General features: G+C 37.1%; 1 protein-coding gene across 3 annotated transcripts in view; it reads right to left on the reverse strand.

Annotated features, from left to right (window-relative positions):
• Nucleotides 1-14,780, reverse strand: part of GSTCD (glutathione S-transferase C-terminal domain containing) — an 86,668-nt gene extending 71,888 nt beyond the window's left edge. Inside the window, exons 1-4 of one of the 3 annotated variants that reach the window (XM_062574149.1) lie at nucleotides 14,751-14,780; nucleotides 7,690-7,766; nucleotides 5,679-6,110; nucleotides 2,166-2,627 (exon numbers count right to left, since the gene is read on the reverse strand). In XM_062574149.1, coding sequence (XP_062430133.1) covers nucleotides 2,166-2,627; nucleotides 5,679-6,089 — 873 coding nt within the window. In that variant the 5' untranslated portion in view covers nucleotides 6,090-6,110; nucleotides 7,690-7,766; nucleotides 14,751-14,780. Of the gene's footprint in view, nucleotides 1-2,165; nucleotides 2,628-5,678; nucleotides 6,111-7,689; nucleotides 7,767-14,623; nucleotides 14,705-14,750 lie in introns of those variants that run through there. The other 2 variants (XM_062574148.1, XM_062574147.1) reach the window with 2 other exon arrangements.
• Nucleotides 14,781-14,811: the final 31 nt, after the last annotated feature.

A 14,811-nucleotide genomic window follows, 5' to 3' on the forward strand; every position in this document is an offset into this window, starting at 1 on the left:
TCACAGTGACCAGTCACAGCTTGGAGAAGAACATAAATCAAGTTTTGCAAAAACAAAATGACACAAATGAATAATAGCTTGGCTTTAAGTACTGCACTGTTCCACAAATTCATCTTCATCTACAGACAGAGGTGCAAGGAAATAGGCTTACTTTATAATGGGCTTGATAAAAAAAGTACCCAGTAAAAGTACAGTTAACTGTACTTTTTTACAGTTAAAAAAAAGTAACTGTAAAGAAGGATTGGCTACATAGGAATGTTTCCTCCCAACCAAAGGAGACATTTCTAGAATATATCAGAAGGAGAAATAAGCAATCAGAATTCATAGTATACTGTGCTTTAAAAGGAAGCATTTGCAGACAAAAAAAAAATATTTTAAGAGAATCTCAATAAATTAAATAGCATTTACATACATAAAGGAGTTTGTGGAAGTCTACCACTACCTGATACCTGGGTATCTCTTAAGAGACGTATGGTATATGAAAGAGAAGTCAAGGATTTACATCTTTAAAAAGCCACCAGTCCCTGAATGTCTTTTTACTTAATACCTCCCTAGAAAGCATTTCCACTCTTCTAGGAGACATCTATATTTTTAGACCTATCTATCCATATTGAGATAAGGTCAGGAAGCTTCAGATCTTAGCTGAGAAGAGTTTCAAGAGAACAACAGAACTGGCTAGGATCTCATTTTGCCTGGCCCCACCAGTACATTTTAACCAAATTAAGTAGAGAAGACTGCAGCTAAGATATCTTCATATCTACTTACTTGTTTTATGCACATTACAATGCACTTAAAGTATCCATTTAAAATCTCCTATGACAGATCTCTCCTCATTTTCTAATTATTCTATCATCCTCAAACCTCCCTCCTTCCAAAATTTGTAATTTATGATAGAATCAATTCTAGATCTCAAAAAACTCTTCACAAATAAAACAATTTCATTTCACTAAACTTCTGTTGAGTCATGGCTATAATTTAACACACTAAATTTGAGCAACAAAGTATCTTCAACGTATAGCAGAATAAAGTTGGGTTTAGATCATGTTTGATTAATACATCTAAATTAAACTTGGCTTGGCTAGTTGGTACAGACATCCACAATCAAAATGCTTCTCAAATAATAATTTTAGAAATTTCATATATGATGATTTTGAATTAATTTTCTGTTACTAAAGTTACAACCGTTGGTCTTTTTCTGTCAGCAGTGTCTAAACCTGAAGGTGACCACCAATAAATTTAAGAGCAACCTTCATCTTAGATTTATAAGTTGCCATTGCTAACTTAGAACAGTGAAAAAATGCAGTGGGTTGGTTTGTTTGGTGGTTCGTGGGGTTTTTTGTTTGGTTGGTTTGGGGGTTTTTGTTTTTGGCATCCTCCCTGAAAAACAATTGATATTTATCACTGAATCTGACTTTGCAATTTTTACTTGAAAACTAAAAAAAACCCCCTAAAAACTAAAAACTAAAAAAAAAAAAAAAAAAAAAAAAGGGGGGGGGGGTAATAGGTTAATATGTAGTGGAAAAGAAACCACTCCATCAGAGAAGTCTCTGGTTAAATCTACTCCTCTACATACTGTTTAGTAATCCTTACTGAACCCTTCTTTCACTCACTGCATAAATCTTTGTCTTCAGTGTTATTTGTCTCACTTACCGCAACATACTCCAAACTAGACCACAACTGACCTTTGTTGCTTTCTTCTCTTTTTAAGATGCCATTTCAGATATAACAGGTTATTTACTTTGGATGCTGCACCTCTCCTCATGCATTTCAAATAGCAGAAGTGATAGAAGAGAAACACTATTCTGTGTTATCACTAATAGACCCGTGTCAACACATATAAAAGCATATAATGACAATATGGAAGGAGGAAGAAATAATGTTTAGAAAAAACAATTTTCTGGATAGCTTTGTGCCCAAGAATATTTCAGCTTACTAGTTTAAGAGTAAACAACATTTAATGCATACTTATACACTGTGTATTTAAAAGTAATTTTGGTGATCTCACCAAACCCTACTACCTACAAAAACAGAACAAGTAAGTATTCTGTTTGAGGTTAAGTTCACATAGCAAATGCTGCAATATAGTTTAAGTGAACATACTCTACAGCTCTTCAGTTCTTAAAAAATGTATACACACTAAATATCTGCAGAAGCTTTTGTCTTACCAAGAACTGATGGATGCATGGCAAAAGCACTATATCTGTCAAGGTGAAATAAAGCCCTTCTGCAAAAACATGGTCCAAAGGTGGAAGGTCGGAGGTTTTTGTTTTCCTGATGTGAGGGGGCTCCCTGTTGACTGTAGCTGAGGCTTCCTGGACAAGCGGTTTGGAGAAAGCTATGCTCAGTTCCAGACTTGAAAGTGGATGTTCATGCATTTGTACTGTTTTTTCTCCTGCTGCTACTTCTTTATTAAGTACAGGCAGTGCAGCCTTGGCACTGGCCTTCTGTTGCTGAAGTTTTTGCCTTCGGATTTTGTCATCATTATGTACTCGGACAGGTTCTCCAAGCTTCCTTTCAAGCTCTAAAATGTCAGGAGGAATAGTTTGACAGTGTTCAGCAGATCCCGTCAAAAATCTCTCAACAGCCAGAGGTATGCTTATCTCACAAAGTCTGGTCCACTGGCTAACCTGTCAGATAAATTTATATAATTAATACATTCTCTACCTACAAAAAGGAAAACAAAATCCAAGTTATCTTTTTGACCAGTTAAAGCAAACACATTTCAGCCAATGGTCATTAACTCCAGCTTTAAATGCATTCTATGATAATCCTAGAAGCTCAGATATTTTGCATTACTTTTGCAACAGCAGAATACGAAAGCTACTTTTACATATAACAGAATGAAGAGTTATGCAGGATATAATATTTTTATTCCTTATTACCAGCATAAGATTACGGTGAGAAGCAAAGCTATGATCAATTTATATATGTCATTTTTACTTAGTGCCAGTAAAACCAGAAGATTACACCAAACATCTTGAGCATATTTTACAGAAAAGCATTAGTAACTTTTTTTTAGCAAGCAACATCAAAAAAGCTTTAGTCTGACTGAACAATAACTTAACAAAATTACTTGTTTTTTCAAGTTCTTATTCTTGTTCTCTACTTTTTATTATTATTATTTGTACTTAAAGATCTTTAAAGTTTTTATTCTTACTGTCTTTCCTTACTCAGTTTACCCACTTTGCAGCAACCCAAAACATGGAATCTAAATAATTTTTCCAGTTGTTCCAGCAGAGGTTTCTGGAGGAAACCACTAGAGGTTTCTGGAAGAAGTTACAGATAATTTCTTAATGCAAGCGCTAGATCAGCCAACCTGAGAATATGCTGCCCCAGATCTGCTACACCAACAAGAACAAACTGCATTGGTGACATGGTAATCAATGGCAACCTTGGCTGTGTCAACCAAAAAATAACAGAATTCAATATCCTAAGGGGAATAAGGAAGGCAAGCCTACGTATGTGGGCTGTCAGATGGGTACACTGCTAGATAAATGAAAAATCGGCTGAACTGTCAGTTCAAACAGTAGTGGTTAACAGTTCATGCATTACCTGAAGGCCAGTTATAAGTGGAGCTCTTCAGGTATCTATGTGGAGGCCTAGCTTATTTATTATCTTTACCAATGACCTGGAGGAAGAGATGGAATACACTTTCATCAAGGTTGTGGATGACACCAGACTGAGTGGAACAGTCAATATACTCCAAGACAGGGCTACCGTTCAGAGGGACATGAACAGGCTAGAGGAATGGGTTGACAAGAACCTCCAAAACCTCATAAAATTCAGTATGGAGCCCTATGCCTAGGCTGGACTAAGTCTCTGTAACAGTACAAGATGGAGACTGATGACTTGGTCAGGTAGCAGCTCTGCAGAGAAGACTCTGGGGGTCCTGGTAGATATGTAAAACATAATACAGCAGTTTGCCCTGGCAGTAATGAAGGCCAACAGCACATGGCACCACCTCATGGGGGTGGCAGAGCAACAGAAGTGATTATTTCCCTTCACTCATGGCTTGTTTTAGACCACATCTGAACTACTCCATCCTGTGCTACCTCTCCCATTCCCAAACAAGAAGGATGTTGATAAACCTGACTGAATTCAGCAGAGGGCCACAACTGTTAGGGGCTAGAGCATACAGCCCAGACGAAAAACAGTTGACAGAAGTGGGCTGGTTCAACTAGGAGAAGAGAAGGCTTCTGGGTGACCCAGTAGCAGCTTTCCAGCGCTTAAGAGATTACTGAGAAGACAGAGACAGGCTGCTCTGTGGGACAGCAAAACAACAGACATAAATTGACATGAGAGGTTGATTTGACATGAGGAAAACATTTTTTCACCATGGCAAGCATTGGACCACGTCGCCCAGAGAGACCGTGCAGTCTCCACCCTTGCAGGTTCAAGACAGACTAGACAAAGCCCAGAGCAACTTGGTCTCAATTCAGTGCCGACCCTGGTATGAGTAGCCAAAATAACTGATTCACAAATGCTATTCCATCATCTTCACAATGGTTTTAACCACCTATGTGAAATCAGCCATACCTTCTTAAATCACAATGCATTTTCCCCAAGAACGCTACTGAATCAACAGTTACTAAAATACATTAGTACTATAAAGAAAATGTGATACTCAAAATCAAATTTAAAAATAAAAATAGTTGCTTTCAGAGTCCTTCCAATAAAATTTGACTTGAACTTTAGTTAAGGACCTTTACTTCTAGGAAAACAATTTGTGCTGATTCCCCAGGTGGCCATCTAAGTTTCACATCTGTACATATTTAATTCTAAGAGCACTGATATGAAGTTCAAAATAATTCAACGACACACAAATCAATCCACATATGCAGTTAATTAACAGATGCACATAAACATGCAATCTCCTGTCACATGCATTTCAGTACCAGCAAAAGGGGATGAAATCACCCATTAGTCTGCTGAAATATAACTGGAAAGATTATTATTTTTAAAATGTGAAACCAGAGTAGGAAAATGATAAGTACAGCAGTGACTAGACTGAACAAGCTTACATTTGTAAGGCTATGACAAAGTTGACATCCACAGTAAAGTTTTCATAACTGCTTATGACAAAGTTGACATCCACAGCAAAGTTTTCATAAGTGCTTAACTAGTTTAAGCTCTTAATTGCCTACATTCTTTTTGATAGCGAGCCTTGGGTCCACTTGAAAATTCTACTCCTGAATTTGCAGATTTACAATCTGATCCTGCATTCTCTGTAAACCCAGAACTACCACTTGCTTATCATATATGACTCCACACATGATACAGCATCCTACTTTTGGAAATCTGAATCCAGCAAATTAAGTGCTTGATTTCAGATGACGATTTCAGAATGCCAAATTCTTTTTACTCCAAACTGTCACCATTGTACTTTATAGTTCATTGAAAATATATCACTTAAAATGAAGCAAAGATTTGACTTTTTTTTTATTTTAAGGTTCTTCTTGTGCTGCTAAATATTTATGTCTCCCAAAAGAATTACATTTCACTCTTATGCCAAAATCCAAAAGTTGCTCCACTGAGTACCCTTCATTTTCTAAGCAATAAGTTTCTTATTAAGAGACTTCAGTTTGTATCAATATTAAAAGCCTACTTAGGAATATTCCATTCTACTAAAATGAATAAAAACCTATTAATATATTTAACAGAAAAAAAGATGCACTCACTTCAGCACAGGCTTTTAAGCAGGTCTTCTTAAAGCCTAAAAGTTCCAAAACATCCTTTTTGGATGCATCTGCCTCATAGGTTTTCTGTATTATGTGCCTTAAGACAACAGACAGGCCAGCTCGACAGAATTTGCCATCTTTCACAACAACAGCAGGTAAACAGCAGCTCCGCACCACCATAGGAAGCTCATGTCTGGAGATTAAGCAGACCTCAAGATTGTGAAGTAGGTTTTTTGTCACAAGCTGATTATCTACATTTTCACCAGTTGGCACTAAGAAAATTTTGAATAATTTGCAGTCACAGTAGGACAGCAAAAATAGCGAAATAGATGTATGAAGAGGAAAGATGGTATCCTCATACTGACAAGAAAAACCCAAATACAAATGTTCTTCAGGGATGCTATCTTTCATCTTCCTCCTGTGCTCAAGTTCCTGAAATGGAAATCAGAACACAACATTCATAAAAGAATACAGAATTGAGAACAAAAACATAAGGTTTGAAACAGTAGTCACTTCACTATTTGCTAAAACAGATTTTAACACAAAACACTATTAAAGACATCTTGGACTGCAATCCTTTCCCAAGAGGAGAAAGGTTTTAAATATACTCTGTCATTTTACATATAAAACACTGAAAGGGAAGTGTATAAAACTTTTTCCCATTTTTGCTCATTTCTCACATTAAATGAAATATGCAAAAACAAAAAGAAAAGACTTCCATTAAATTTTAGTTTACAAGCTTTAATGAAACAAGTTTATTTTTAAAAAAATCAATCTCCCACATTAACCATCCATTACTAAAAAAAAAAAAAAAAAAAAAAAAAAAAAAGAAAAAAGCTCTGAGCACATAGCTAGAGCAGTTTATTTTATAAGGCACATATTTGTCTATTTGTCTTTCTGTAAGCTAGAAGCCCTGCATGGTCCTACATGTAAGCAACAGAAAGTGATATTGGTTTCTATATTAAAAATGAGTATAGAATCTGGAGAGATACTAAATGAAAGCCAAGATGACAAAAAGAAAAAAGTTCATTTCAAGAATGCTGCATGAACACCTCAAACATAAGATTAAAGCAGCTGAATATAATAATATAGCTGAAATTAATAATCTTGACATTATATTAAAAAAATCACTTAAACTCACTTTCCTTATACTTGGTTAAAAGTCACATTTTTACTATTAAACTGTTCCACAGCAGTTCAATATAAAATAATAATGTAATAATTATTCTGCACCATCATTTAATAAAATTCTCCATCCTTATAAATCGCAATTCACATCAAAAAGCTCTAGACACTAGATGGCACTCTTAAAACAATTATTAATGAAGAAGGCTTTATTACTATTAGAGAAAGAAATTGGAACACTTAAACAACAGTATGATTTTTTGATATATATAAAGCACAAGTGACATTGGAGCAGCATTAGTCTTTTAAATAACCACCTAGATTAATAAGGTTTCTGTACAGTTACTTGGATATGATGTAATTATTTACATAGTAAAAAGATTTTATATCTGACATATCCAGGATATAGAACTTTTTGTATTGCTGTAAATGTGCACATCAAATTTATTGTTTCGTAGTATCTACCACAAGCCAAAGCAACTGTCCAAAAAACAGGCAGTGGAAGAATAAAGTTAAGTCCACTAGACATTAAAAACAGATGACAGAAATCATAATAACGATTGTTATATGAAAATATCTTTCAATCGTTCCACTACATGACTTTGTTTCAAAACTATAGTGGCTATACATAAAAGCACTGTAGCTTTCCTTTAATTAATACATCTGCCACACAACAAACAGTACAATAAATATTTAATTATCTACCTTCCTAAAAGCTATTATACTCAGATAAACCTTGACAGCACGTAAGCCAAGGTAGATTCAACATCGTAAGTATAGCTCTGTGGAAGACACAGTATGTAATAGTATTGATTATTGTTGAATAGATTAATCAAGAAGAGCTAGTCTCACCTAACTACATAGTTAGGAGCATTTAAATTCTTACCTTGACTTTAAAACTTCTTTCAATATTCGGTGGTACTCTTTGTATGTATTTGTATTGTTTCCATCCAGCATAGTGACCTGTAAGGTATACACAATAAAACATCTTCTATTCCTGGCCACTCTAGCCACTCAAAAATAGACATTCACCTTACAATCATACCACCACTTAATTTGTTTTTCTAGTTGACCTTATTGCACAGTATTTTTCTATGAACTGTTATATAAACAGCTTTTTTTGCCATTATCATACCGTTTAGAACTGCTAAGTAGTTTGATAAATTCTGATGAAATTTCTATGTCCAAACTGTATTATTCTATTGTTTTCACCGGTTAATCACCTACTCTTACAGAACTAGTATTCCAAATTCATCATTCAGGACTGTACAATGCATTAGCCTTTTCATCATACAGTATTTTTCAAAAGGTACATAAATGGAGTCCCTTGCTCATTTGCCTCAGAAGTAGAAGCTCTGAAGCACAGCTCCTACACAGACATTAAAATTTCATTCAACTAAAATAAGAAATTTGGAAGATGCCAAAATAGAGATACTACTTAATCAGGTTGCTGACTACAAAGACATCCTCTTTTGAAAACTGGTGGTGGAAAGGTTGAAAACTGTCAATATTATGCTAGATGTGTGTGAATTGAACAGAATTAGTTCTACCCAGCAGCAACGGATGATAGCTGCCATCAGTCAGTCTCAGAGACAGCAACTGATTGGAAATAACTTTCTGGCTACTGATCTGCTCTATATTTAACCCTGTAACTACCACATCTAACATCATCCTATTAATCCAGCTATCTCCTTGAAGATTCTATTAGACAAATTCAACTATTTTTATCCTAGTTCAAAAATTCAACTATTTTTATCCACTATATGTGATAGTACAGCTATCACATATAGAATCTGCACAAATCAGACGTGCCAGTATCATTAAATCTTGCCGAAGCAAGTTAAGAAGATACTGTCCAGAGCTACCCATTCCATTCTCTTGACATCCTCACACCAATTTCAGAAAAAGGAACATGCACTCAGTCCACATACTTCAGTCCACAGCATTTTAACTTAAAGCCATCTTCCTCAAAAATTTTAGGTAGAGCTCTGGATTTTGCACTGAAACAAAGGTATCCCCATGGAAGTTTTATTCTTTTGAATGCCATGAATAGAAAACCTCTGGGAGACAGCTGACATGGTGAACTAAGTCAGAGGCTGAAGTAATTTTTCTGAACCTAAATGAACTTCTACAAAGAAAGAAGATGGATCACAGAAATGGTGACACCTCATATTCCACTTACACAGCAGCACAGTGTCCATGCAGTAAAAATCAAATAAGTTTGCTGATTTGATTGAAAGCAAGTTACTTTTGGAAGGGTAGGAAGGAAAAGCCATGTTCCTCCTCTGCCCCATCCCCAATCAGAGCAGTAAACTGATGTCATTCAGCAGGTAGCTGCAAAAGTGCCAGTGTAAAGAAGACTGCAGAAACGTGCAACTGCAGATGACAAGGAGCTCAAGTAACTACTTGATTTGGCAGTGGCTCAGTCCTAGGTAGCTTCAACTGATCTTGGCATTATACACTGTATCAGGTTAGTACCCTCCAGTCCTATTACTTGTCAGCTATACCTCTTCCACAGCACCAACTCAAACTAAACTCCTATTTGACTCTTTCCTGCATTTTCTTTCCCCAGATAAAGCCTCCTCACAGTTTTGGTGCTTAGAATAAGCTTAGACGACCTGTGAGAGACGTTCACTTAAACTGGCAAGGACAACACAAGTTACTGTACTTTTAACTGCTGGCAGTCCTCCAGTACCCGCCTGTAATTATCTGTTCATGATCCCATGAGGGCAGACAAGTTCTGCAGTAACTCTCCACAAACTGTACAACTTGGCTCCATGAAGCACAAAGAACCAGGGAACAAGTCAACAGAGGTAAGCATAATGCTCAATATAGTTAAGTTTAGCTGCCACATTACTTGGTCATTAAAAAAAAAAAAAAAAAAAGAAGCATTCAAAACTTTTTAGATTGACTTTTTTCATACATAGCATCTTTAAGCCAAAACAGCTGTTTCAGTTAATAAGACTTTCCCCACGAGTGGAAAAAGAAGAAAGCCAAAGATGAAGATGGTCAATATGATGACAACTTCCTTTCAAGGACTCCTATAATTAAAACACAATGGTAACAATACAGCAATACAGCAATTAATCATTCTAGTCAGTAATTCTGAACTAACTGAAAACCAATGGTAAATTGCTAATTTACAAAAAAATGCAAACTCATATTATACTTACTGCACAATAAGCTCCAGAGCGAGAAGTAACTCTAGCTCTCATCATGAGAGATATGTCTCATTTCTTTTGTCTTCAAAGCGAGTTAAACATTGATCATTCCACAACACTAGGCCCTAAATCTGAAAATAAGGACTTACACACTCAGATGATTTCCAGACTCTCTCAAACCAACTTGTCATTTCACCATTTATTTACATAATACTCTTTCATTTTGATTCCTACAGGCAATCAGATCTCTCTCAACTAAAAGACCTTGATCCTGCAAGTACCTGAGATGCCTGACATGGAGGCATAACTGCAATATAACATTCCACTATTTTCAGCTATAGCCCCAGCTTCTTCTGATAGAGGACACTACTACTACTTTCCTATGAAAGTCCCTTTGTCTTTTCAGATTAGTAGTACTACAACGAAAGTCATTTCTCAGAACTGCACTCCTTGTTCTGCTGCTGAGATAGTTTAATTTCTAAATGAATTATTAAACTCATTCTGTAGAGTGAAACAAATTACGTTAATTAAGGTCCATTTAGGACAATAACACTTTTCCATTTCCGTAGCTAACCTCCCAGGAATGAAATGAAGAGCTTTATTCAACAAAGAAGCAATGTTGGGCTCAAAGCTCCTGTTTGCACCCTCCAACTGTTTCTCTCCTTACTTTGCTCATCCCAGTATGGTGGTTTAGAAACATTTCTCCTTTACAGTTGCCAAAGAACTTGCATCTAAATTCCAAGGAAGCCTGAACTAACACATTGAAATCTGTATCTTTAAAATCATAAGAACTCAGGCTTAAATATCAACCTAAGTTTTTTAAAAAACTTTACCTATTGATTTCATGAGGGTTAAGATTCACCTGTCAATTTGTTGAGGGTTGCTCCACCTCTCTTCTGAACACTCACATTAAAGTATTCACTTCTTTGTTTCATCCAATTTGAAACAGCAATTTTTCAACATTTCACTGCTGAGGGTACTAATCCATGTAGCATACTTCTCCTCAGAACAAGATTAGCCTGTATAGTGATTTAAATAGCTGTAGGTCTGTGACTCAGTCTCCCAAGTCTGCACTTGGAAAGGTCCAAAGACGGTGACAATCATCAAAAATAAGGAAGCTGCAATTACAAGTACAGCCTCCTTTCCACTCCATTTTGGGCCCAGAGGTCTCCTGAAATAGCTTGAAACAGCTTGAAGTTTGAACATCTAGTCCATGGAAAATTATCCTCACTGACAGAATGATACTTCATTCTTACGCTATTATAATCACTACCAGATCCTGCTTCCTTTACCATTTCAAGGTACACAAAAGCCACATATGCATCATTTCACTCATATTACACACAAAAAATTACTCATTTTGTTCTCGTATTCTGCTATAGTGCTTTTGTTTCTATCTTATAAAATCAGCTATCTTCGGAAAGAAATGCTTTTTTTTTCCTGTTTGGTCCCAAGAATAATGCAGGCATTTAACACTTATTCTCTCATCTCCTCAGCTCACAGTTTGAGCTCACTATCATTTTATCATCTAGATCTTTTTTCCTCCCATTTTCCCAGAGCTGCATGAAGTATAGCTGATGACTTCCTTCCCTTTTCTTCCATATATTCAGCGCCTTTAAAAGGTTCCATTTTGCCTCCTGCTCTTTTTTCTCCAGCTGCACTGCATCTCATGAATTCTCCAGGTGTTACCCCATGAAAAAAGCAACTAGAAAAATAGCCTGAGCTCAATTGTTGAGAAAATCTTTTGTAAGCCACCTTTTACCTATCTCTCTCTAATACAATTTCAACTTCAGAAAGCAGTATTTAAAGTTCTCTTGCCTTTATTTTTCACAAAGCAGTTACCTCAAGATGGGCAGTGTAATTTCTGACTTCTACATTTCATAGTCTGTGCAACTGTCAAATGATATGCCTATCTTGGTAACGTTGTGGGAGGGGGATGTTATTCATTTTTTAAGTTAGGAGATTTAGACTAATCCAGCAGGTTTCTCTTGCTCTTATTCTCACAAGCATTAAAAACCTTTTAGGTATGAAAAAAGATAATTCAGTGACAGCACCTCAAACATCTATCTAGGGAACTTTCTTTCCAGCCTCAGACAGATAGTGACCAATGCAAAGCCACCAACTACATTCAAAGGGCCAATATCTTTTACTGCTGGTAACCATTCAAACAAGAGATTTTCCTCTACTCTTCAATCATTTCAGTTTCTAGAATTATTAAGATAAAGGCACTGTTATTCAAATATTACAACAAAGATACCTTAGAGATCATAAAAGTTTTCATTATTCACATTTGTTAATTACAGAAACACTGCTTTGGCCCTGGCAGTAAGATTTGCTGCATACAATTAAACTGCAAGAACAGCATCTGTCACCACTGTCAGAAAAGCCCAAGTGTTGAAGTTTGTCCTAATCCATGCACACAATTCAACTCTGCATAGATACTACAGGTGTCTGTTGTCTTGTTCACGCATAGATCACAGTAATCTGCTCAGAAGCTGCTATAGGAAGCACTGAATCTTCTTCCCTTATCGCAACCATCTACCAAAAGCAATTAATCTAATATGATGTTAACTAGTATTTTTTTTCCTTAACTTTTGTCTCAGTTTAAATGCTTTCTTTCACTGCTTTGGAGAGAAGCTTGCAGCTTCTTAGCAAACTGGAAGAGAACTGGATGTTTTAAGTTATGTACTTTTCAGACCAAGACAACATGCAGGCTTTTTCAGCCCTTCTTGTAGAGGGCTAGTGGCAGAAAACACCACTCCACTTTCTATACTGAGCTTTTCAACACTGACACTATTACTTTTATATTTCCTTTAACCCTAAAACTTCTAAAAGAAGCATTTTTAACAAAAATGGGCTTCTGCAATTACTGTGACTCATTATATAACATACTCAATACAGGAGCAGAATATTTTATTTGGATTTATTTATACAGTTACTGTAAAACATTTATGCTCCCTCATTACCACCATAACATCAGAATTTATGATAGGTATACTACTACTATTTTTTTAAGGAAAAAAAAAAAAAAAACACACACACACAAATGCTGCCTCATCATTGGGACTTGCCTCCCAAAAGCCCTGTAAGGACAGTGATTCTTGAATTGCTATTACACAAGTGAAAAAGCTGAAGCACAAAGGGAGTTTTTAGCTCAGTCACAGAGGCAGTCTGACCTAGAGCAACCCTGAAAATCGACATTCTCCTTAACAGATTCCTTTGTGGATTTTGAAGTTCAGTCTACAAAGACAGTGTAAAACTACAGCTAGGCTATTTTTGTTCCGAACAAGTCTAGCACAGAAAAGAAAGCAAAATATCTCTCTGTGGGTGTTCTACCTACAGATGACTTAACCTGTGTTTAAGTTGTCCCTTGTGCAAATCACAATTCAAGAATCCACTAACAGCTTATTGAGAAACACCCAGACACAGACAAAAAAAAAAAAAAAAAAAAAACATGGCATTAACAAACCTTACAGGATATCAGATCGTTCATTGTCCTGACGGTAATGCCTTTTCCTACCATTTCTGCTTCTCTCTCAACAAGAACTAAATGGCAGTTAAATTAGTTTTACTGAGCTACCATGTTAGTAATGTAGTACAGAAAGTGTTTGTTTAAAAGCAAACGTTTCCAAACAATTTAAATGAAATATAAATAAATTAAAAAACCACACACACAAACCTTCACTTCTTTTTAGCTCCTGAGAAAGGCTTCATTTATTTGTTGATTATTATATGGGAAAATAAAAATTGTTTTTAAAATAAAGATAGCGACGTTTGAGAAACGTTCAATATCATAAGTCTTTTAAAAAGATGGTTTGCTCCAGCAAATATTTAACTCAGTAGGAAAAATAGCATTTGTGCTTTAAGAGAGGTAACTTCAGTTCAGAATTCTGAATTCTATTTCTATTCACAGGATCAATTTGCTTGATGACTTTAGGGCTACCATTATCTCCTCAGGTGAATCCAGAGAATTGTATGATTTTCTTGGGAGATTTTCAAACCAGAAGTAGAAAAGCATCAGGAGTTCAGACAAGTATACTAGTAAAATATATATATATATATATATTTCAACAAAGTAAAGCATAAGCTATAAAGAATACAAGATAAACTTCAGAAATGCAGCACACTAAAATTCAGTTACCGCAGAAAAATACTACCACCGAGTGAAAATCCCCTTGCGGAATGATTACATGAAACGTGCACTGCAACCTTCACTCAGCAGTCTGTCAGTCCAGAAAAAGCAGGCTAAGTATTAGACACAGAGAACCACTGAAGCCCAGATTCGAGTTTTTTTTTTTTTTTTTTAAGTGTTAAAAAAAAAAGACTGCCACAAAAAAAAAGAAGAAGTCCGTAATTGCCAGGTGAAGAAGACTACAGGTGTCTTTCCCTCCATCAGCTATCAGTGCTCTTCATCAGCAAGCATCCCGACTACGAGTCTGCCGCCAACCCTCACTCCGAAAGCGCAAAGCTAACAGCCACGGGGGCGCGGGCAGACGCCGCGCTGCGCAGTCAGGGAGCCCTGAGGGGAGGCGGCGGCGGCAAACGCTCCTGAGGGCAGCACCGCGCAAGGGACCCCCCGGGGCGGCTCCCGAGGCCGCCGAGCGCCCAGCGGGGCCGCACCGCGGGCGAGGCCACCCCCCGCCCGCCCCCGTCCCTCACCACGGCCGCCGGCCTCTTCCCGCCGGCAGTAACGGTCGCGGGGAGGCCGTCCGTCCCTCCCCTCCCCCCGCCGCCAACGGCTCTGCCGCCAACGGCTCGCGCGAGGCGAGCGCCAACCGCCGCTTACCCCGCCCTGGCCTGTCCCGGTCGCTTCCGGCCTGGCCCCGCCCCTTCCTGCGCGAGCGCGC

Source organism: Rhea pennata, chromosome 4, assembly GCF_028389875.1.
Source record: "Rhea pennata isolate bPtePen1 chromosome 4, bPtePen1.pri, whole genome shotgun sequence".
NCBI lineage: Eukaryota > Metazoa > Chordata > Aves > Rheiformes > Rheidae > Rhea > Rhea pennata.